This window comes from Coenobita brevimanus, chromosome 57, assembly GCF_032717465.1.
Source record: "Coenobita brevimanus isolate Jiangsu-jjx chromosome 57, ASM3271746v2, whole genome shotgun sequence".
NCBI lineage: Eukaryota > Metazoa > Arthropoda > Malacostraca > Decapoda > Coenobitidae > Coenobita > Coenobita brevimanus.
In genome coordinates this window covers 35,245,357-35,271,319 of record NC_137010.1, presented here as the reverse complement: position 1 = coordinate 35,271,319, position 25,963 = coordinate 35,245,357, and the positions used below count along the sequence as shown (strand labels likewise).

Genomic DNA, 25,963 nt, shown 5'->3' with positions numbered 1-25,963 from the left:
TTTCCGATCGTCAGTATGGGTTCCGTCAGGGACGCTCCACTGGCGATCTTCTCACCTACCTTTCAGACTCCTGGTCATCCTCCTTTCGGGACTTTGGCGAAAGCTTTGCCATTGCACTTGACATCTCAAAGGCTTTCGATCGAGTCTGGCATAAATCTTTAATTTCCAAACTGCCCTCCTACGGTTTCTATCCTTCTATCTGTACCTTCATCGCTAGCTTCCTTTCTGGTCGTTCTATAGCTGCTGTCGTAGACGGCCATCGTTCTTCTCCTAGATCTATCAACAGTGGTGTTCCTCAGGGCTCTGTCCTATCACCAACTCTCTTCCTTTTATTCATCAATGATCTTCTAAGCTGTACATCTAACCCTATCCACTCATACGCTGATGACTCCACCCTTCACCTTTCCATTCGGTTCCCGCAACGCCCATCTCAACAGTTACTTCAAGAAACAAGGGATGAGGCTATGGCACACCTAATGTCTGACTTAGCTCATATCTCTGACTGGGGTAAAAATAATATGGTTGTCTTTAATGCTTCTAAGACTCAGTTCTTACACCTATCAACCCGACAAAATCTTCCACAGGTATACCCACTAATGTTTAATAATATTCAGATTAATCCTGCATCATCCTTGAACATGCTTGGGGTTTCATTTACTCGGGACTTATCTTGGAAAGATCATATTACATCTCTTGTAAAATCTGCTTCCAAGAGATTGGGTGTGCTAAGCCGACTCCGCTCTTTCTTTACCCCTGCACAATTGTTGACTCTATACAGGGGTTTTATCCGCCCCTGTGTGAGTACAACTCTCATGTGTGGGGAGGCTCCCCACATACAGCTCTTCTCAATAGGGTGGAGTCAAAGGCTTTTCGTCTCATTAACTCTCCTCCTCTTACTGACTCCCTTCAACCTCTGTCTCTTCGCCGCACTGTTGCATCTTTATCTCTTTTCTATCGCTACTTTAATGGTCACTGCTCCTCTGAACTGTCTGCTTGCATTCCTCCACCTCTACGACGGGCGCGTAGCACCCGTCTGGCAGCAAACTCTCATCCCTTTTCTGTCCAACTCTCTAATGCAAGAGTTAACCGTTACTCCCAGTCTTTCATTCATGCAACAGGTCAGCTCTGGAACTGTCTCCCTCTGTCTGTATTTCCTCCTGCCTATGATCTCCAGTCTTTCAAACGCAGTGTGTCCAGGCATCTCAAAATGATCGGATCTTGAATTTGGCTCTCTATTGTATTTTGTTTTTCTCTTGGAGGGAACTGTTACTGCGGGCTCATGGCCTTTGGTTCCTTCTTCCTCGCATAAAAAAAAAAAAAAAAAAAAAAAAAAAAACTAGAAAAATACTTCTCAGGGGCATGAAATTCGATGAGTAGGTCAAATCAGCACTTAAGTCTGACTACACGTGGCCATCACCTGAGGTCAGAGGGGTTAGGGATTGTCGTAAAGTCAGAAGAGATTAACTGTGCATGGTTTTGTTTGTATCGTCTGGCTCAACTATTTTTCCTGTGGCGATACTAGCTTTACCATGCAACCTTTGAAGGATCTTGCCTAGACTAATGCTGTTTTTCGTGTATTTACTCGTAGGGCTTTTTGCGGCAACATATCGTATACACAAACATGCCCATTTGTGTTTACGTAGTGGGTGTATGTTTGTTTCATGTTTCTCTGTATAATTCTTTCTCTGCGTGTGTGTCTGTTCTTCGTCTGTCTGCTTTATATGTCTGTTTTCCTTTTTTTTTCTGTCTGCTTAATTCTTTCTCTGCCTGCGTACCTCTGTTCTTCGTCTGTCTGCTTTTTATGTCTGAATTTCTGTGTTTAGTATTACACCTGCGTCAGTCTGCCCAGGTCATCAGTACCTTTTATCTCTCTTTTAATCTGTGCCTATTTCGGTCTGTGTAAATCTGTCATGCCCTGTTTGTCAGCTCATACATCTATCTATCCTTTTATCTATCCCTGTGGCTCGGGTGTCTCTCTCTATCTATCTATCCGTTCATCTGTGTTATCTATCGCGTCCTCATTCCACCCCTCATTAGCGGTTCTCATTACCTTTCCCACTCTCCGCCTCCCACTGCACCCCACCCCACGCCGCCCCACCCCACCCCACCCCGGCGTTGCAGAGTGTTTCAAGTTCCACGATCCTTTGCAGTGCTCCGTTGTGTTCCGTAATTTTCCGGTATGTTTCTGGTATCGTGTTCCGTAATGATCTGTGGTATTTCTCCGTTCAATGGCTTTTTAATGTTCCGTATTGATCTGTACTGTGCCGTATCTGCTGTGAACCCTGGCGCTCCGTAAGTGTTCCGTGAAGTTCTGTGGCGGTTCCTCAGTGCTCCAGTTTCAGCACATCTGTATCACTAGACCTGTAATTGTTCCGTGTCTTCCTAAATGTTCCGTAAAAATCTGTAGTTCCGTAAGTGTTCCGTATAGTTCTTTATCGACCTATATTTGAACACAAGTGTTTTATGGTGCTACGTGAGTGTTCCGTGTCGTCTCGTAAGTGTTCCGTACCGTCTCGTTTCGCTCTGTTCCGCTTCTCTCTTTACTCGTACGTTTGCTACTTTGTTCCTTAAATGTTTTCCATAGCATTGCCTAAGTGTTCCATGTTCTTTTGTATTTCGAGTTCCGTAAATGTTCCATGTTCCGTACGTGTTCCTCGTCAGTGCATAAAGGTTTCATGTCATTCTATTAATAACCCAGATTGTTAGCTTTTTTGTCGTTGTATATGTTCCGCGACGTTCCTTAAGTGTTCCGTGTCGATTTGTAAGTTCCAGAATGTTCAATACGTACTAGCAGTGTGCCGTATGACCAGAATCGTTTCCGTAAGTGTTCCGTAAAGCTGAGAGTCGTTCCGTAAGTGTTCCGTAAAGCAGACAGTCGTTCCGTAAGTGTTCCTTGACGTCCTGGGGTTGCGTGGCCTTTAATCAGGGGCGGTGGAGCACTGGAGGGCCGCTCTCTCTCTCTCTCTCTCTCTCTCTCTCTCTCTCTCTCTCTCTCTCTCTCTCTCTCTCTCTCTCTCTCTCTCTCTCTCTCTCTCTCTCTCTCTCTCTCTCTCTCTCTCTCTCTCTCTCTCTCTCTCTCTCTCTCTCTCTCACTTTCTTTACTTCCCCAGTTATTACCACTTCCCTCTTTAGTCGCGTGTTTTACCTGTCTATTTCCTTTCCTCTTACCTTCAGTTCTTCCTTCCTGTCTTACTACCCTTTCTCCCTCTTGCATATCATCTTTATTTTAGTCTTACTTTTTTCTTCCTCACGCTTACAGAACATCTTCCTCAGCAGGCGGAGTCTTCCATCTTTCATTTTCCTCTTTTGTCTTTGTGTTTGTCTTTTTCTTCCTATTCTCAGTGGATCTTTTTTTTTTTTTTTTTTTTTTTACATTATCCTCACTATAGCGCTTAATTTCTGTGTATTTTTGGTAGTCGTAACCTTGTTTCTCTCTCTCTCTCTCTCTCTCTCTCTCTCTCTCTCTCTCTCTCCCTTGCCTTGAGTGTAGAGATGGAGGATGGATGAGAGGAGAAAAAAGGATGAAAGGAGGAAAACAAGAAGAAAGCAACGGGGGGAGAGAGAGGGGGGGAGGAGGAAAGGAGAGAGGTAGTTAGGAGTAGGTAGGCTGGAAAATTGAATGTTAGAAAGTAAGAGAGAGAGAGAGAGAAAAAAAAAAACAGCAATAATATCCCTTACTCAGAATATCCGAAAATGTAATTGAAATCTGGGTATTAAACTCCGCAGACTTTCTCCAGGTTTTCGGCGAAGCAAAAAGTGATAAAGCAAAGAATTAAAGAGAGAAGAAACAGATTGATAAGGTGAAGGAAGAGAAAATAAAGGAGAGAGAGAGAGAGAGTAATAATAAGGAAGAGTGAATGATGAAGTGGACAGACGCTGTGGTTCATTAATGTATTTGGTTTTGTGTTGAGCTGGAGAGAGAGAGAGAGAGAGAGTAGGGGGGTCGTAATACCATTAATTAACAGAGAGGTGAAACAATTGCCCTGGTCTGTTTCACCCGGCTGTTTCACCTCCACTCTCTCTCTCTCTCTCTCTCTCTCTCTCTGTCATCCGTCCACCCATTATCCGAAGTGGTTTGGTGTGACAGGTGGAGTGATGGAGGGGAGGGAGGGAGGCAAGAAAGGAGGGAGATAGAGAGAAAGAGGGGAGTGAGGAGGAGGGAGGGAGGGAGTAGGAAGATTGAGAAGAAAGGCAAGAAGAATAGATAATGTACTTGAGAGGAGAGAGAAAGAGAGAGAGGAGCAGTAGTAGTAGAGCGTAGTAGTAGTTGTAGTAGAGAGTAGTAGTAGTAAAGTAGGAAGGACAGGATGAGGCAAGAGGAACAAGAGGACTCAAGGAAGTATAGAAAGATACAGAGAGGAAAAGAAGGAGAGGAAGGAAGGTAAGGGAGGAAGGGAGAATAGACGAGAGGATCGGTTGGGATGGAGGGAGGAAAGGAGGTTCGGAGAGGGAGAGAGAAGGGGAGGTCGGAAGGTAAGATGGCGAGGGAGAGGAGTAAAATAGGGAGGATGGGTTAGATGGAGGGAGGAAGGAGGGGGAAAGGGAGGGAGGGAGAGAGGGAGGGCAGTAAAGTAGGAAGGATGGGTTGAGGGGGGAAGGGAAACGAGACAGACGGGAGCTGATGTCGATATGAGAGAGAGAGAGAGAGAGAGAGAGAGAGAGAGAGAGAGAGAGAGAGAATTACACTTGGAAGAAAATGGGAGAGGAATTAAGAAAATGACCCGAAAAATACTGCAGTTGTTTTACAGTATTTGATGTATTTCTTTATGCTGGTGAACAATAAAGGAAACTAGATACTATTATAACCCTCTATTGTTGCTGGTATTGTTATTTTTCTAGGTAATAGTAGGAGCAGTAGTGGTAGCAGTAATAGCAGTAGTAGTATATATGTATGTGTGTATGTGTGTAGCTTCATCAGTCGTGTAGTTAGTCGTATGTAGGTAGTTAGGTAGATTATTTTATTAGTAGTATCAGTTTTTATTGCTAGTACTAGTTTCGTCATTTACTTCTTCAAGTCTTTTTGCATTATTGTCCACTTTACTCTTCTTATTTCCACCCTTTCCTATAAACCTACCTTTAATCACTCGAATATATTAACCTATTATGCCAGTTTAACCTCATTTACACGGCACATCCAACCATCTTCACTAATCCACCTTATTGTTTGTGTTATTTGTGTGTTGTGGTGTTTAAGGCGAGGGAGCTACGTGCCTTAATTGTGTGCCGGGAATATATTAGGTCATTGGAAGCACCTCATTAGCCTGTTTATTGACCTTGTTGTGAGGCCCCGCAGGAGGGGTGGGGATGGGAGGAAGATGGGTGAGAGTGTTAGGGGGGAGGAAGATTGTGGGGGGAAGTTGTGTGAGAGTGAGAGTGTTTGGGGGGAGGAAAATTGAGGGTGAGAGGTACAGGAGGAAGGGATGTGAAGGGAAGAGGGGGAGGGAGGTGGAAGAGAGGTAAGGGTAGGGGAGGATGACTGAGAGTGGTGGGAGAGAGGAAGAAGAGGGGTGAAAGGTTGAGATGTAAGGGGAAGATGGTGAGGGAGGGGGAGGAAGAGGCATAAGGGAAGGGGTGAGGGAGGGGTGTAACAGGAAAGGGTAAAGGAGAAAGGAGGGTGGGGAGGGGAAGAAAGAGAGTGAGGGTAGACATTAGGAGTGAAGGGAAGACAGTGCAAAGTTAGGAGAAAGGAAGGGGGTAAAGGTAGAGGGGAGAAAGTAAGAGAGAGGGGTGAAAAATGAAAGTTTTGAAGAGAGAGAGAGAGAGAGAGAGAGAGAGGAGGTGGATAGAACAGGAAGGGGAAGGAATGGAAAGGGTATCAAAAAGAAATGGAAAAGATGAGTAGACTGAAATGTGAGGAGAAGGAGGTGGATGGGAGTGTAAAAATGGGAAGGGTTAGGATTAGGATTAGGAGAAGGAGGAGGAGGAGGAATGGGAGAAGAGGTAAGGGTAAATGAAACACAAGAAAATAGGAGAAGAGGAAGAGGAAGTTGGAGTAGGGGAGAGAGAAAAACGAGAGGGGTGAGCTTGTAATGGAAGAGGAAAGAGGAAGAGGAAGGTGGAGTTAGCTGGGTGGAAGAGGGAAGTGGAAGGGAGGGGAGAGAGAGAGAGAGTGGAGTGTGATGAATGAAGTGGATGGGGAGTGTTGATGTGGAAGAGAAAGAAGAGAGAATGAAGATAGGAATGAAGAACAGAGAGTGGGAGAGAGAGAGAGAGAGAGAGAGAGGGAGCAAAGGAGTCGTGTGGGGAGAATAATAGCAACTAATAAAGGGGGAGAGAGGAATAATGGGGAGGAAAAGGCCGGCCCAGGGAGGTAGAATGAATATGGAGGCAAAAGTTTGAGGGGTAAGGAGAGGAGAGAAAGTTTAGGGGAGGGGGAGTGGGGAATATTTTAGGGGAAAGTCAGGTGTAGGGGAGGAAATTTGATCCCTGGAGCCCCTGGGTGTATGGTTTTATTCATGCAACTTTATTCATGTAACTTTATTAAACCCTGTCACAATGGAGGGGTTATGAGGGATCTCCAGTAAAACCCCTTCTCCAATAAAGGTCTCCCTCATAGGTAAAGAAAATCGTCTGGAGGTAGAGGATAAAATGAAGGAAATAGCACCGTAGTAAAGGAATAAAGGAAGGAAATAGCACCGTATTAAAGGAATAAAGTAATTTCTCAGTTTAATATTATTGCTGTTTTTTGGAAAGTTACTGGTCGGGGAGAAGGCTTTGGTATTCAATTTAAAAAAATATTCTTATAATTCATGGTAAGTCAGATAGAAGTTTATAGAATTTTCTCAATATAAATTTTCATAACTCCTTCCCTACGAGCTTAGATATATATATATTTTTTTTTTTAATAACAGAGGGAGGAGTATGTTATGTTCACGCGTCTGTCTGTCTGTGTGCCTGACTACGGAAACATTGATACGAGAATGGGGATGAAAGTTTTGGGGGCAGATGTTTATATTGCAGAGGAAGTGATGAAATGTTTACAGATGCACAATAATGTTTACCCCTTTCAGTCCTGTCATGTGTTTTGTATTTTATTATTTTTCTTTACTTTCCAGGCAGTGTAGGTCAGCTCTAGATATACTCTTTATTACTTATTCCCTTTCTACACTATTACTGTATTTGTTCTTCCTCCAGACGACTCTATTCAGCTTGAGAACAGCCTCTAGGTCTGAAGAGGTGAGGGTATATCTTTCACTCACCTCTCCATCTTGACAGGTGTTTCAGAGCTGCATAGATGTCGTGTGCAGGCGACAGGAAGGAAGTGTAAGATATTCGTATTGAAGGTGTCAATAATAATAATAATAATAATAATAATGATAATAATAATCGTAGGCTAGTGAAGCAGTCAACCCCTTCAATCCAATGACGTATTTTCTTGAGTCTTGCTACTTTCAGACGATTTTTTCAACTTTAGGTAGGCCTCTCGTAGCGAAGGGGTTAACGAAGGCTGTACCTCTGAATAAAATCGTCTGGAGATGACAAGAACAGGGTAAGAATTAATACGCCAGGGTGTTGAAAGGGGGGTTGTATAAAATCGTCTTTGGGAAACAAGAAATGAAAAAGAATGAAAACCTGTAGCGTCATCGTCGTGAAAGGGTGAAGGCTTAACCCCTCCCTTCAGCACGACACGCCTTCCCCGAGCTGAATAAAATCGTCTGGCGGTAGCAGAAGGAGAGAGTGAAAAAGGTACCCATCTTTATTTTCTCATCTTTCGTTTTCGATGTGATTTTGAAGGAATATGCAGTAGCGATGAAGACAGTAAGAAAATAAAAGACAACAAAAAATAGAAAGAAAATAACGAAAACGAAGAAAGAGAGACTAAGAAAACTGAAGTGACGAAAGAGAACCGAAAGAAAATTAAGAACCCAAAGAAAAACATCAAGAAAATACAAGTAATTAAAAGGAAGAAAATGTGAGAAAATATAAGAGCAGTGCGGAAATGCTAAGAACGAGTTTTGAAAGTGAAAAAGAAAGAAAAAAGGAAAATCGTAAAAGAGACCAAACGAAATCAGAAAATGCAAAGAGGAAGGAAGAAACATAAAATGGAATCAAGGAACTCTGAAAAAACGAAGAAAAAAGGAAGGAACTTAAGAGGGAATAAAGGAGAGAGAGAGATAATAAAAGGAGAGACAGAGATAATAATTATTTCCTCCATCTCAGGTATATGGACCCCCCCCCAACAACGCAATTATCGGAGAAGAGGCATAATTTATTTTAATGAAGAGAGTAGAGAGCAGGACAGTGGGAAAAGAGAGCCGGAGATGAAAGGAGAGGGAGAGAGGTAAGAGGGCTCGCGACATGATAAATTGTACCAACCTCTCGTACCCACCCAGGAAATGCCGGGTGCTGCCTGGTGTGGCCGGAAAATAACCAGCAGAATAGCGTTGTGCTGGTATTGGTATTTGGTGTTCAGATGAGGTGTTGCTGTAAGAATTCTTGATACTAGGTGTATTGTAGGTGTGTGATGTATAATGATGGTTAGGGGGCGGATGTAATGTATTGATTTTTATGATGTCTAATGAGTAAGTGTTGCCTTGCAGCGACCCCCCAGGGAGACATAGTGTTACATGGTGTTGGTGCGGTGATGGCTGGGTGGTGATGGGCCGCGTGTCCCGTGACCCAGGGTGTGAGGGGGGCGGCGTGTGACATGTCCGCAGGCCGACACGCTGCCGCCATGACCCAGGAGGGGGGAGCGCGGCCCCCCAACGAGGCGGGGGCCAAGAAGGATGGCGGCCCCACCCGCACCAGCATGAGCGGCCTCCTGCCCAGCCCCATGGTGTGGGGAGACCAGCCCCCCCTCCCCACCCTCATGCACAACGGCGGTCCCCGGCGCCCCCGAGACACCTACGACGGGGGCGGCCCGGGACGGTATGGGGTGGGGCGGGGCCAGGAGAACGGCCCCCGTGGCAGTCTGGCTAATGGCGAGCGGTCGTCGGACTCTGAGGACTCTGCGGCCACCAGCGGCGCCACCAGCGGGAAGGAGGCCAGCCCGGGGTACGAGGAGAGTAGCGGCTCGGAGCAGGACCCCCCCGCCTCACCCCGACCCCGCCCGGCCCTGCCTCGCTCCTCCACCACACCTCTGCTCAACGGCGACCACACGCTGGACGCTGCGCTGCGCCCGTTGACGCATTATGGTGGCGATCCTGACCCTGGCGAGGCAGCGCGCACCGCCAGCCTCAACCGCATCCGCGCAGCGCATGAGGCCAACGTCAGCAAGCTGGCCTATCTGGAGGCACTCTTCCAACGGGCTCGCCTGACGCAGGGGCCCACCGCCCCCCCAGGGCCCCCGCCGCGCCAAATTCCCCGTCAACCCCGCTCCCTGGCCAGCCCCGACGCCACTTACAAGACTCTGCCATCCTCCAATTCCGACTACAGCCTGGGACGCAGTACAGCAGGACCGGGATTGCCTGATGGCCAGTCACTGCTGCGAACCATAGAGACCCGCCTGCAGCTAGCACGGCCGCAGGAGCCAGGGACTGGGGGTCCCCGCTCCCTCTACCAGAGTGGCTCCAGCAGCAGCATGGGCAGCCTCACACGCCTTGCGGGGCCCTCCGCCACCCAAAGTGGTTCCAACACCCCCGCCAGGTTCCTCTCACCTTCCCGCCCTGACCCCCCTGCCACGCTGGCTACTGCCCCGCCCAAGCGCCCTGACGTGTTGGGGCGGGGTGGGGGCGCAGGCGGGGGTGGCCACGTCAGCCAACGTTCTCTGCCCCATAGCTACCGCAGCCGTTCCGCCTACAGCAGCCCGGCCGTGTCGCCCCAGCGTGGCCCCGACCCTGCTGGGCTCCTTCCCCCTTCAGGCTCAGCACCCCGCAGGTTTTCCTCCCTGGAGCTACGGGCTCCAGGTGGCGGCCCCGGATGGGGGCTGGGTGTGCGGCACGGGGCCAACCAGCCCCTCAGCCCTCCTTCCCCTGCCCAGGGCACCCAGGCCCTCGCACGCAAGATGCAGCTGTTCTGTGACATCCTCGACACACAGAGCCGCCTCTCACAGGTGGGTATTCCCTTGCCTTACCACAAAATCATCACATCACCATACCACTCCACCACCACTGTCACTGCCACCACCACTGTACCACCACCACCACTGTACCACCACCACCACTGTCACAGCCACTACCAGTCACCAATGTCACATTCCACCACCACTACAGTTAACCACAGCACACTACGCCTTCACCGTACAACTCACCATATTGCATTGCATTTGTTATCCTTCCCACACAATGCCACATTCTTGCCTCACCACACCACGCCACACCATACCACAAATCGCAGAGACTCCCCTCATTACACTTCAGTCTTTTGTGTTCGTCTCAGTACAGTACCTTACATAACTACCATATATTTCGTAGGTAGATCATCATAATACCAGTCAGAACACCACACTTTCAGTCAGAACTTTAATGCACCACACTACCACATCACCACGCCACGCCACCACCAGCTTACCACACAACTACGTCACCACAGTCAAGACGCTTTATCACACCCACACACTACCGCACAACCACACCTCTACCATACATACCACCACTTAACCACACCTGTACCATACACATCACCACACAACCACACCTCTACCAACCATCCCACCACACAGCCACGCCTCTACCATACATACCACCACACAACCACACCTCTACCATACATACCACCACACAGCCACACCTCTACCATACATACCACCACACAGTCACACCTCTACCATACATACACACCACAATACAACACGTCACATATACATAACACTGATTAACCACACGACAACCACACATTGCATTAACCCTACCACACACCAACACAACACTGCCACTACACACACACACACACACACACACACACACACACACACACACACACACACACACACACACACACACACACACACACACACACGAGAACTAATTAAAGTACACTGTGTTTATGACAGTGCTAAGTCATGCCCAGGAAGTGGACATTCTGGCTTACACACACACACACACACACACACACACACACACACACACACACACACACTCTCTCTCTCTCTCTCTCTCTCTCTCTCTCTCTCTCTCTCTCTCACTGATACTTCTTTACGGTATTCATTTCCAGGCGATCTCTCTTAATCCACCTTTCCTTCTTTCTACGACCTCCAGTCTAATCGCTTGCATTGAATTTGGGATTTTTAGAATGGACGGGTCACTTGTTACGCCCCTTACACACACACACACACACACACACACACACACACACACACACACACAAGCCAAGTCCACGTTTTCTTCCACGGCAGAGATAGAGAGGGGGGGACTAAAGTGTAATCTCTATCATGGCTATCACTACTACAAATCATAGTCTATCTTCACAATTATTTACATTGCCTTTCAGAGATCATTAACCCTTTCAGGACCATGATGTGTTTCTGTTTTATTTTTGCCATCTAATCAGTATATTAATCTCGAGAATTTGTTTTTGATTGAGGGTTTAGATACAGATTCATTAACACCTTCATTTAAAAAGAAGGAAATCGTTTTAAGTGTAGGATGAAAATGAGAATGACGTCCTCGAGCTGAAGGGGTTTAAAGCACAACTCGTCACTCCTTAATGTACCATCACCGTCACAATATTAACCGCTTTAGTCCGTGTGACGTCCTGTGTAGCTTATTCTTGCCGCTACCAGACGATTTTATTCATCTCAGCAAAGCCTCTCGCGATTGAGGGGTTGAAAAATTTGTCCTACGCTGAATAAAATCGTCAGGAGATGGCGAAAATAAAGTGATAACCATATGCCCAGACCTTTTGGGTTAATAGCCTCCTTCAGACCCACATGGATTGTTTTTAGTGCTTGTATTTCCTTGAAGTGTAGGTACAGGGCAGTTGGTTTTGCTACGTTACCCCTCAGTGTTATGCTTCTCTAAATGTTTGATATCATTACCCATATTCATTATCTGTTTTATAAATCGTCAACGGAGGATTCAAATTGTAGTGCTTTTTAGGGAGGAGGGGAAGTGTTAAAAAGAAACTTAAAGGAAAGAAGCTGTAATGAAAAATACGAAAAATGGAAGGGAGAGGTAAAAAGTAGAAAGAGAATATGGGAAATAAGAGATGAAGGAGAGATTGATAATAAAGTAAGCATAATGCACTGGTATTTAACTTACTTCAAAGTGGTCTGTCTTTTATCATATTTAGAGTTAGACCCACACAGAGGCACAGCTTAGTAATCATTCATTTAAGAAGAGGAATAAAAAAAAATGCTATTGCAATAAATATTAGTAGTCTCCCTGTCTTGCAATCGTGTATTTGAATGAAGAATAGGACATTTATAAGATACACAAAGTTAAGCAGTCACTAGGCAGAATACGAAGAAAATATGAAAATAAATTGATATCGATTTTAATATACTACAGTCTCCCAAGTTCTGTTTCTTTGTATTTTTAGTAACAGTGAAGTATACAAGTTACATACTTAACATTCAGTAAAGTTTATAATGTAACAGAAAGTTTGTATATGAAATCTTAATATAGCCACACTGTCCAAGTCTGCATGTGTATCAAAAGCAAGGCACAGAAAATGATACAAGTTTAGCGTTCAGTAGGGAAAAGGATTACAGGCTGACATTACGAAACCACTTCAGTTATGCATATTGCTCCCCAGTTCACTATCCACCCGTCTGTGTATCAAAATCATCGTGAAAAGAGGGGTACAAAACGTAGCGATCCATACAGAAAAGGTTTATATAACGCATCATCGGTCGAAGGGGTTTAAAAATGGGGTGGAGTTAATGATAATGAGCTTGATTTTTCAGGTGATTAGGTTCTTTTTTCGCAAGGGCACAAGAGTCGACAGTAATGAATGAGGTGAGGGTAGAGAGAAAACACGATTAACCCTATCTGCTAGTATCTACCACTATTTTATCTATGAGCATCTTACTCTATAATATACACTTGCATTTACCACCATTGCACTCACTAGCATTTACTACAACCATATCTACCAGCACTTCAGACCATTTACACCTAATAGTACCTACCACTACCACGATAGCTAGCTCCTGTGACAGTAACTAGCATCCACAGCATCATATCTCCTACTAGCGTTTATCAGAGTCACTAGCATTTGCCACAATTACTAGCATCCACAACCACCCACCAATTAGTATCTTCAAGCATCAGTACGTCTTGCATCTGTCACCGTCACAACCACTAGCATTTACCATCACAGCTACTAGTTCTGCCACCACTAGCGTTTATAAGACCACAACTACTAGCATCAACGTTAACATTAAAAACTCACAACCATTATCATGTAAACTACCACAGTTAATAATATTCACTACTTTACGATTTACTGCTACCTCATCAACCACAGTTACCACACCTACCACAACTGCAAGTACTAATAACTGCAACTACAGCCATCCCATAACCAAAACTGCAAACGTGAAAACTACTACAACTACTAGCATTTAAAACTACCACAACTACCACCACCCCTAACTACCAGCTCGACACACGTATTTACAACTACTAGCATTTGAGCACTTACAACTACCGCAACTACAATCACTTCTCACAACCACTACTTCCAGCAACCACCATCATATCCAAAACCCACTTCAACCAATAGTTCGAAGTCACTACAATTACCACCACAGTCCTAACCACAATCCACCGTAGCCACAATTTTTAATCAGATTTTTAATTAACAACAGAACCACAATTTTTAGAGCCATAATTAACACTCCAGATCAACAATTTAGCCTTTCTTTACCCATAGTCTTCATTAACCTTGAACTTCACTCCTTTTACTCTAACTTGGCTTAAAACTGCCATCTTTATCATGAGTACTGTGGTGTAACAGTATATTAGCGCCAGAATATGATGCTAGTCACGAAGAAGTGCTGTGGAGAGGATGCAGAACTGTAGTATTTTCTTTGCCACTGAGCTATATGAAATAATCTGCAAAAAGACGAAAATTTGGAACAAGTTAGAGTAGAATTAGTGCTGAATCAGATCACTTGGAGAGAGCAAGAATAAGAGTGGCGTCATCGGTGTGAAAGGGATAATCAGCATTTTAAACAAGAGTCACAACCAGTAAATGCAAAAATAATCATAAATTACTTTTTTTTTTTTACACCTATCACCATCAGCATTTGTAGCAATCAATGTATGTAACAGAAATCCTCAACTCTTCCCAGAAACACACACGTATCTCACATGACACGCACACGCAGCGAAAGCATACACATGAATCATACATACACGGTAACACAGCACTCAGGATTCTCACCACACACACACACACACACACACACACACACACACACACACACACACACACACACACACACACACACACACACACACACACACACACACACACACACACACACACACACACACTCTTGCAACATTCATAATATGCACTCACAAGTCAGGTAACTCTCTCTCTCTCTCTCTCTCTCTCTCTCTCTCTCTCTCTCTCTCTCTCTCATTACAGACCAAAAAATGAACACCAGATGCATCACCCCTTTCTCAATAACACTCAAAGTTCCAAAAAATATAGTTACAAAAATACAGGAACTCATGGTATACTGATACATATAATATTTCTTTCATAATTATTTCGTCGGGCGCAAGAGCTGTATTGGATTACATGAAGTGCTATTTTTTTTTTTTCGGCGTGGTTAGGTCATATTACCAGACGGGGTGAGAGAGAGAGAGAGAGAATTATTTTTGTCTCGGCCTCCCCAAATGAACTCTGGGACCTGGTGTATGATGATTGTAAATAAAGATGGATGAATGCATGAATTAATAGGCATATAGGTAGATAGATAAATAGATAAATAATGGACGGAATGGATGGATAGATGTGATCAAAATAGAACGATAGATAGATATTAGACAGACAGACAAACAGGTGGATAGAAGTGGTCATAGTAGAGCAATAGACAGAGAGAGACATTAGATAAACAGACATGTAGATAGAAGCGGATATCGTACATCATTAGACAAATAAGGAGATAGATAATAGGCAGATATACAGATAAACAGAATTGGCCTTATCTCCACTCCGCAAGCGCAAGGAAAACCATGCACCTATTCTTGTTACCTATGCGTTAACGATAGCATATGTAAATGAGTGTGTGTGCAGATTATTATGCTCTGAATTATAATGTGCAAATTCCCACGCCCATTATCCACGTATGCATGTAGCGAGAATGAGTTGCAAATGTGAGATAAAGGATAATGGATATGAAAGTTAAATTGTAAAAAAAAAATAATAATAATAAAAAGATAAAATATAGAGATGTAAATGTGTTAATTGTTTTAGTGTTGGAAGGAAAAGGTGTTGTTAATGACACCTGTAAAGTGAATGATTAACACTTGTTTGCACCTGGTGTGTTTATGACTGTACTACACACACACACACACACACACACACACACACACACACACACACGACTGCATGCATGTGCCATTCACGTAAACATTATCACATTTTTTAGTAGTTTCACCTGCCGACTCATAAAAGCACTCATTCCTGCACACACACACACACACACACACACACACACACACACACACACACACACACACACACACCTGTTGTTGTTGTTTGCTCACCATTTACAGTTTGTTTGTCATTGAAGGTAATGCCATCAGACGTGTTTTATGTGTTTACCGGAAGTAGCCAGTGTCGAAAATGATGGTGATTGTGAAACTGTTGCCATGGTTACGCTGTTTGTTTTTATTGCTGTTGAGAAAGACTTTTAACATGGCAAGGAAGCAGACGAAAGGAAGTTAAGGTGGCTAGTATTATTGTTATTATTATTATTATTATTATTATTATTATTATTAACGCTGTTCCCACTACCATTCATGAGATTGGGGAGATGCGTCAACAGGAAGAGATAAAAATTGAGAGAACTATCATCAATATCCTGTAATACCCCTCCAATCCCTCATCACTCACACTCCCCAATCCCTCATCACTCACACTCCCCAATCCCTCATCACCCACACCCTTCAATCCCTCATCCCTCACACCTTCCAATCCCTCATCACTCCTCCAATCCCTCATCACTCCTCCAATCCCTCATCACTCCTCCAATCCCTCATCACTACTCCAATCCCTCATCACTACTCCAATCCCTCATCACTCCTCCAATCCCCATCACTCCTCCAATCCCACATCACTCCTCCAATCCCACATCACTCTTCCAATCCCACATCACTCTTCCAATCCCTCATCACTCCTCCAATCCCTCATCACTCCTCCATTCCCTCATCACTCCTCCAATCCCTCATCACTCCTCCAGTCCGACATCTTTCCTCGAATCCCTCATCACTCCTCCAATCCCTCATCACTCTTCCAGTCCCTCATCGCTGCTCCAGTCCCTCATCACTCCCCTGATCCCTCATCACTCCTCCAGTCCCTCATCACTTCCCCAATCCCTCATCACTCCCCCAATCCTACATCACTCCTCCAGTCCCTCATCACTCCTCCAGTTCCACATCACCCCTCCAATCCTTCATTCAATCCCACATCACCCCTCCAATCCCACATCGCTCCTTCAATTCCTCATCACTTCCAGTCCATCACTCCTCGAATCCCTCATCACTCCTCCAATCCCTCATCACTCGAATCCTTCATCACTCCTCCAATCCCTCATCACTCCTCCAATCCCTCACCACTCCTTCAATCCCGCATCACTCCCGGAATCCCTCACCACTCCTCCAATCCCTCATCACTCCTCCAATCCCTCATCACTCCTCCAATCCCTCATCACTCCTTAATCCCACATCACTCCTCCAATCCCACATCACTCCAATCCCACATCACTCCTCCAATCCCTCATCACTCCTCCAATCCCACATCACTCCTCCAATCTCTAATCACTCCTCCAATCCCGCATCACACCTCCAATCCCACATCACTCCTGGAATCCCTCACCACTCCTCCAATCCCACATCACTCCTCCAATCCCACATCACTCCTCCAATCCCTCATCATTCCTCCAATCCCACATCACTTCTCCAATCCCTCATTACTCCTCCAATCCCTCATCACTCCTCCAATCCTCATCACTCCTCCAATCCCTCATCACTCCTCCGATCCCACATCACTCCTCCAATCAATCATTACTCCTCCAATCCTTCATCACTCCTCCAATCCCGCATCACTCCTGGATCCTGGAATCCCTCACCACTCCTCCAATCCCTCATTACTCCTCCAATCCCTCATCACTCCTCCAATCCCTCATCACTCCTCCAATCCCTCATCATTCCTCCAGTCCCATCTCACTCCTCCAATCCCACATCACTCACTCCAAAACGCGTGACGAGCGGCAGAGGGATTATCCACTTCAATGACGTTTTTTCTCCATTACTTTTGCTACCTTCAGACGATTTGGCGAAGGTTGGGATTTTCTGAAGGGTTACCTGAAACCTTAATTAACCATCTTCACCACTGGATCTTGTTCTTAAAGTTGAAAGAAAAATCGTCTGGAGAGAAAGATAAGATATTCAGAAGCTTCCAGGCGCTTCATCCATATTGATTTATTTTATGTCTATTTATTATTGTCTTGTGTGGTAGTTCTGCCTTTCAAATATTCACACACTTTATACAAATAACATAAGAATATGAGTGTGTTACGTGGAAAAATAAATTAGTCAGGAAAAAGTGTTGGGGACCTGATAAGCCCATGAGAGTGTCCAGCCTTTAAGAGCACCAGATCGTTTCAGTAAAGAGAATCCGAAACACCTCTTCCTTGACGATTTATCTTTTTTTTTTTTTTTTTTCACATAGTTCAGCATCCTTTCGTGTGCAATGGCAATAACCTGTGTCGGAATTAAAATGGTTTAGATGCCATGCATGACAGTGCTAAGGTTTAATATGCAAACTAAATCGGTAAGGAAAAGGTACTTGGAATTCGGCTCGGAGTACAGAAGTTCCTCGTTATGGACCGAGTATTTTGACATCCATTTTTTCCTACAAATTCCACATTAAATCATATAAAATTTGCCCGATAAAGTTCCATAGCCACCTGTTAAAGCTTTATTGATATGCCAGTGTCGGCCAATTAACGGTACCAATTGTATGGAAAAAAGTTGTGACATATTTGGTGCACCTCCCTGATTTATAATGAGGCCTGAAATATGCTCGAAACTGTGCACGGCTATATTGGCCATCCATCCAGCCGTCCACTCAACACTGAAGCCCCGGAAATTCACGTTAGAAATACATGAATTCATTAAACGTTTATTCCAACTTCCCCCCCCCCCTCCAAACCATCCATTTATGCATCATTCCATCCCTCAGGAGTAGGGAATGGAATCATAAAAATATTCAGTTATATTTGCTACTTAGTATATAAACTTCGGAAAATCACCATCATTTGCTTTTAAAGGTTTGTTTCTGAATCTTCCTCCAGCCATCTTTTTGTCTGTCATTCATCAAGGACTCAGAGGAATAAGAGTATTTGGTTCTACTCTCCATACACACATTTACTCGTCATTCAGGTATCCATTTAAAATTATTCATCCCAGCACTCCCTCAACACCAGCATTTACTCATCATTCAAACCTTCAGAAACAGCAAATAGTTAACAATCGTCGGTTTTATTGGCCATATATCCATGCACACAGTATTCAGACTTCCAAAATCCATAATCATTCACTTTAAAAAATTCATCCCGGCCCCCACCGCCTCCTCCCCCGTCCACCATGCCATCCCGTTTCTTTTACAAGGCAGAAAGTTTCCCACGAGTATGAAGGCGAGGCAGAGTGGTGTTTCTTGCCACCTCTACTGTATGCCTGGCCCCAAGTTGCGCCATAAAGAAGGACGAAACAGAGTGCTTAGTTTCTCGGCAGCGAGAAACTTTGCCTCTGCGGTTTTTAAAGTTTTCGCAGGCCAGACTTTTCTGTGGGGATGAGAGTGGTGGAGGGGGAAGTGGTTGTGGTATTGTTTTGTGAGCTTTTATTTGTGCCCCCTCCCCCCCCCACATCGTTTTTGTTACTTGGCAGTCAGGGTAGGATGATGAGAATGGTTTACTATTCTGTTTAGATGGGAAAGGTGGGGCTGAGAAAGAGGAGAGATTTGTGTTATTGTTTAGGTGACTTTGGTTCACGTGCTTGTGATTACCCCCACCCCCCTCGTTTATAGGGAAAAATCAGGTTAAGGTGATGATTTTAGCTTTTTTGTATGGATTTGTTTTTGTTGGTGGCGTTGTGTTTTCAGTCTTGTTTCTGTGCATTGTTTGATTTGTGTTGTGCATTTTTATATGAATGTGTTTTTGTTTTTACATAGTTTTATCATGGGTGTCGTGCATCTGGTTGTCTAAGTGGTTTTGTTGTTTCTGTTTTGACATTGTGCGTTCTTATCAATGGCTGCATTTGCATTTGCCATGTTCCTAACCATATTGGCTCTTATTTTGTCTGGTTGTGATGCCAGCTGTTCTAATTATAGGCATTTTGCACTGTATTCTTTCTTATTCAGTGCGATATTGTATTGAACATACAGAGAAGCTAATAGGCTTGTATATAAAACAGGATATGATTATGGCATCCCAGGAATTGGCCCAGTTACCAGCAGGAAATAGAATACTGAAATTTAGGATGTATTTGGAGTTATTTAGGGCTGTAAAATATTCAGGGTTATGCAGCTACGTTCCACGACTCCACATATATTGACAGTGTTCATTCATGTTGCTTATTACCTTCCTGTAATACTAGAATTGTGTCTAAGACTTTATGTGAATAGGGTTTCATATCCAAAAAGTAAGTCTTAGAAGAATTGAACATCTTTCATATTTGTTGGTGTACTGTTTTAAAAATACAGAAGAAAAATATATGCATGCAAACAAGGTACTGTACGTCTGATGGCATTACCTTTGTCTTGAAACAGAGGATAGAGATATTAATAAAAATAAAAATTCCTGGTTTCTGCTCTGGTGTCTAATTGCAAGCTTCACTCCCACTCCACCTAGCTTACTCAAACCACACCCAGTGACCCAGGAATGCTTCAGGTGGGTGCAAGTCGTGTGTGCTAATAAGGGTAGAGTTAGACAAAAAATTACATATAGATCATTTTGCCATATTTGTAGTTACTTTGAGAGGTGTTTAATGGTAGAGTGTGTGGCCAGATTTTCACAGTGATTAAAGGTTTCTGTAGTAGTAAAAGGCTGATTGTTTTTGTTAAAGTTTGTAGAAAGTTGATATTGGGTGCTTTTAGTTCAGTAATTTAACATTATTCATTTGAAAGATTTTATGTAAAAGTGGATCACTGTGAAATTCGGCACCTCATTTTCACTCTACTATATATATAATTTTTCCATGGCTTATTAGTTCACTTTTAGATCCCAAATGATGTAGAAATGTGTTTGTAGATACACATAGCACAAAGTACTATTGTTGCGAGAATTTTTTAACCTATTGTTATTGTTAATTTACATGATATAGCTGTAGGAGATAAATGCTTTTGGTGCTGTTATGGACTTGGTTATTATTGGTTAGACTTTATTGTAAGTGGGTGATTTTTCCTTGTCCATGAATAATAATAATAGATGCTTTAATCACACTGTTATTTGTGAAAGCTGTTATCCTGTTTTACCGGCAGATTTTTGTTACTGCTATTGTCTTGTCTCTTCACTTGTTTATACCTGTGTGACTTATAGCACACTCAGATGTTTATATGTTTTACGACTATGGAGGTCTGTGCTTACTGCAATCCATAGGCACCATTTTTTGAGTTTACGGCAGTGTTTATGTTTTACGACCCATTTTTCAAGTAATTATTATATAGTGTTTATGTTATTTACCAGTGTTTCCCTTTCAATATTCTTCACTTCCCACGTATAACACAATTATTGTATTTATCTGATGTTATCTGTAATATAAATAGTGGTGGTTACAACCCAGTAAGTGGCACTGTTTGTTTAAGATACATCATGTTTACTCTTTCATTATGTTACATAAGCCAGACTGTTATTCATGCAATATTTGAAGCCAGATAATCATTTGGCACCTTTTATACCCTTTATATTTAATCTTTTTTTTATATACTGGGTGTACACAATTTGTCTGCATGGTTTCATTCTCAGGAATATTAAGAAGCTGTACATTTACCATTTATGTTTTTTTTTTTTTTTTTTTTTTTTTTTTTTTTGAGAGAGAAAGAAGTTATCAAAGTTATATAGTAAGATGTAGTTAAATTTTGTGCAGCGTCCTAATAGCCAGAAACTAAATAATGTCATACGTGGCCCACATAAAGTGGGTGTATTTCTCACAATGATGCCACAATAGAGAGAACACAGACTAGAGATGCTTACTGAAAAATCTAATGCAAAGAGTATACCTACTTACTACAAAAAACTGCCTTCAAAAATTATGATACATATTGGTACCACCAGTTAATCCCATGGCGTGTGGCTTACATTACATGAGTCAGCTCCAGGGGACTGCTTCTTACCTCATGAGCAGGATTGTTAATGAAACTATCTTTTAGGAGCTGTGATAGTTTGGGGATATTAGTCTATCTCTTTTCTCTCATCCCCACTCTCTTGGTTGAACCTTGAAATAAGGTTATAGTAGCTACTGTGAACGAAATCATGCACTACCTTATCCGTTTACAGTGATAGCACCGGAGGAAGGCTGAAACATTTCTTGTAAAACTGGTTCTTGATGCTAAAATCAAATGCAAGACTGGCAGTGGCTAATGGAAAAGAGAGAAGAGTAAAATAAGTTACCATAAGTAGCCCGTCACATACAAGCAATATATTATTGGACTAACTGGCAACTCAAAGCAGACTTAGACGTGGGTGAGCCATATCCCCGTAGTTGTCGGTTTCCTGCCAACTGCGAAATTTCTTACAGCCTGAACTCTGTAAATTTGGTGAATTGAGCAAAAATATTTCTTGGGTAGATATGCCATACTGTTTCAAAGATGATGATATAGATTTGTAGCCATTTTCCAATGGTCGCTAAATTGGCCAAATTGCCACATGACAGAGCTTGTGTAACTCCTTTCTGCAGTCCATGTGTAAATGAAGTGGAGTGTTTTGTAGGAGAAAGATGCCAGTAATTGTGTTGTGTGGTAAAACTGTTGAAAATGTTAACTGTGCTTGTCTGCAATCCACCTAAGTTACAGCAAATGTAGCTCGTCAGTTCTCTTTTCCACACCCAGTTGCAGGCCTGAATAATAAACTTCATTTCAGTAGATGAGTACAGGCACTGAGCTTTCTATTGTGGTGTTAGTGTGACTGACAGACATCATTGCCGAGGGCGAGTGTAATTATGTATGAAACATTATCAGATTAGCGGTTTAATTGCCTAAATTATAACTTCATTGCATAAAACTCTAATTTTTGTAACAGAACACGGATAAATGGTAAGTGTATATCATATCAGTTTTGTTTGAGAATAAAACCACTCACATAAAATGTGCACTCCCTTCATTGCTTTGTGTATGTTAATTTGTTTATTAAGCTATTTTTTAAAGTTAGTCGATTATATAGTACCTTTATGTATCTTCTACCTGCTTTTATTATTGTTAAGTGTTTATCATGCTTACAAGCCTATTACATATCATTTCGTGGTATATTTTCTTATGAAACTTTTATCCAGTTATTTTGCATTTAGTTTATGATGTAGCGTGTTACATAGTTGCCTATCTTTTCACAGTTAGCTCTTTCACTTATAGGACTTCTGTCGGCTGAGATTGGCTTGGTGTTAGTGTGAATGGCAGCAGTAGGATTAATCAGGTCATTATAAATCCTTTCAGAGCTACGATTTCCCAGAGCTGATTAGAACTGTTTGATCTGAGCCTGAAAGAAGTAACTGAGTGTGTCCATACCAGCCAAGAGTTAACACACGCACTCTTGAACCCTGAGACAGATTGAATAACTGTGGGATAAATAAAACCATCTGGTGTTTTATCCCCAGTGCAATCCCTGAGTTTGTCCATAGTGGCCAAGGGTTAATACACCTAAAGTTTCATGAGAACAAAATTGTGTGGTCAAAATCGTCTGGTCTTGGCTTAAATAAAATACCCAGGTGCCTTCATGCCAGGGAAAAGGTTAATTGTATTGTTCCTCTATTAGCCCATTCACTTCCATGACCTGGATTTTATTATGGCTGCTCTTGACTGATTTTATTCGCCTATGGAAAGCCCTCTCGTGTTGAAGGGGTCAGTATGGACTGTCTTTAACCCCTCCAGTTCGTAAAATCTCTCCTAAGCTGAATAAAATCGTCTGGAGATGGGAAAAATTAAGTAAATGTAGAAAATGCGTCCTTATGCTGAGGGGGTTAAAGAATTTACAACCTTCTCTCATACCTCTCTCTCTCTCTCTCTTCCAGGTATGTGCCTCGCTCTTCGGTTGTCCCTCGCTTTAATCGTGAGTACCTTTATGTATCTTTATTGTGTATTATCTTTTTCTCCATTGTCAAGCAAGTATCTTTATTGTAGGGGTGTATTTGAGAATGTATATTGGTTTATGTGTGGTCGATGGAGTGTATTAGTATCTTTGTGTAATGGAGTGTACTTCTGGGTGTTTTTTAATTAATGTATAACCAAAAGAGTGTATTTGTATTTTTTTTTCTTATTGAGTGATGGGGGTGTATTTGTGGATGTATTTTGATTTATGTATTACCAGTAGAGTGTATGGGAGTGGGGTGTTTGGAAGAAGAGGAAGGCCAAGCATGAGGCACAGAGATAAGGGAGGAGAGTATAAGGAAAGGTGTTTGGAAAGGAGAAGCAGAGGAGGATATACGATAGGAAAGTATATGAGGGAGGGAGGTTTGTCGTGGGAAGAGGGATCGTTGCTGAGTAGGAACAAATATCGTTTTATTATATAATTTCTTAGGCCGCCCCTCACTGGATGCGGTTTGGGGCGATAAATAAACAAGGCTATGAGATTTTGAAGGAAAGACATTGCATAATGGGACACTCATGGTAATAAAGGATAGTGAGAAAGATAGTACAAGAAAGTAAAGCACTTCCAGTAAGTTGATAGAAGAGGAAATAAGGTAAGAATTGGTAACATAAAAGATTAATAACAAAGATTAAGATGGTAAGATAGCTAGTCGTACTGAAATGAGAGAATTGGAGATGATTAGCTAAGACAATTCGAGACAGGGCTTGGAAGATGATTTATAGAGAAGTGGAAAGATGAAGATTGTAAATTGTCCTGAGATTTTGTGGAATTGAAATGTTGATGGAAAGATAAGCAAGATTGTAATAAGGGGGTGTGGCCCTGAAAGTTACCTAAGTTAGTTTCAGTGTAGACCAAAGGATAACAGTGCGTTTGAGAAATGAAGTGAGGGGAGTGAAATGGTAAGGGTAACTTGGGGATATGAAAAAGGATGGTTAGAGAGCTAGGCAAGGAATGAATTTGTCTTCCAAGATGAAAATAAACAGTGGAGAACTACAGAAAGATGACAGGGATGAGAAGATTAAACAAGAAAAGAAAAAGAAAACCGTTAATGGCTTTGAAAATAAATACCACAAGGTGTAAAATTGCAAGATTGAAGTGACACTGAAAATATAAAGGCAGATAAAAAAAATGCTAAAAATGAGCCAAGACAAAGTGAAATTGCAAGTTAAAGGCATCGTCTTAAAAATAACCCAAGGACAACAAACAGTATAAGAAAAACGTACTATTAGACTAAGTGGACGAGAGGAAAAAATGTAATATTAAAGTAAGGAAAAAAATATGTAAATAAAATAAAGATGCTGGTAAGAAAAAGGAGCAGCAAGTACTTGAATATTGTAGTTACGGCCGAGGAAGTTTGTGATGTGTAGGAGAGGAGGGAGGGAGAGGAAGCTGGGAGGGAGGGAAAAGGAAGGAAGAGAGAGGAACGGAAGATGGACGGGAGAGAAGGGAGGAGGCTGAGGGAGAGAAATAAGAGGCAGCTGGGGGATTCGAACTTGCGATCATGTACTATGCGGTATGTGTCTGTACAGGTATACCGGGCCAGCGGCAGTGAGAGAGGTGGAGGTGAGGGTGATTCTCTCTCTCTCTCTCTCCAACGCACACGTTCACTTCCACTCACCGACTTCCCCACCATCCCCACCTCCACTGTCACTCTCCCACTCATTCCCACTTCTACTCCCATTCCCACTTATCCACACACTCCTATTTCTCATTCCCATCCCCACTCACCACCCATCCACTCCCAGTCATTCCTACCCACTCTCAAATTCATCCAACTCTCCCACTCCTTCCTACTCATTCCCAATCACCCATCCACTCCCACTCATTCCCACTCACCCATCCACACTCACCGCCACTCATCCATCCACTCATTCATTCCCACTCACCTATCCACTCTCATTCATTCCCACTCACCTATCCACTCTCATTCATTCCCACTCACCCACCCACTCCCACGCATTCCCACTTACCCATCCACTCCCACGCATTCCACTCATCCATCCACTCCCACTCATTCCCACTCACCCATCCAATCTCTCACTCATTTCCACCCACCCACCCACTTTCCCCCCTCCTTCCCACTCTCCCACTTATTCCCACCCACCCACCCACTCATTCCCACCCACCTACCCACTCTCCCACTCATTCCCACTCACCTATCCACTCTCCCACTTAATTTCCACTCACCCACCTACTCTCCCAGTCATTCCCACTCACCCACCCGCTCTCCCACTCATTCCCACTCACCCACCTACTCTTCCAGCCCCTTCAGGCACCCATTCTCCCTCATTCACACTCACCAACCCACTCCCACTCATTCCCACCCACCCACTCTCCCACTCACCCATCCACCAATCCACCCACTCATTCCTGCTCACTCATTCCCACTCTCCCACTCATTCCCACTCACCCATCCACCAATCTACCCACTCATTCCCACACCCATCCACTCTCCCACTCATTCCCACACCCGCCCACTCTCCCACTCATTCCCACACCCGCCCACTCTCCCACTCATTCCCACTCACCTCCACTCACTCGCACACAGCT

General features: G+C 43.4%; 1 protein-coding gene across 1 annotated transcript in view; it reads left to right on the top strand.

Moving 5' to 3' along the window:
* Positions 1–23,428, top strand: part of LOC145401959 (dystrophin, isoforms A/C/F/G/H-like) — an 817,498-nt gene extending 794,070 nt beyond the window's left edge. Inside the window, exon 9 of the mRNA XM_080274064.1 lies at positions 23,337–23,428. Coding sequence (XP_080130190.1) covers positions 23,337–23,372 — 36 coding nt within the window. The 3' untranslated portion in view covers positions 23,373–23,428. The remainder of the gene's footprint in view (positions 1–23,336) is intronic.
* Positions 23,429–25,963: the final 2,535 nt, after the last annotated feature.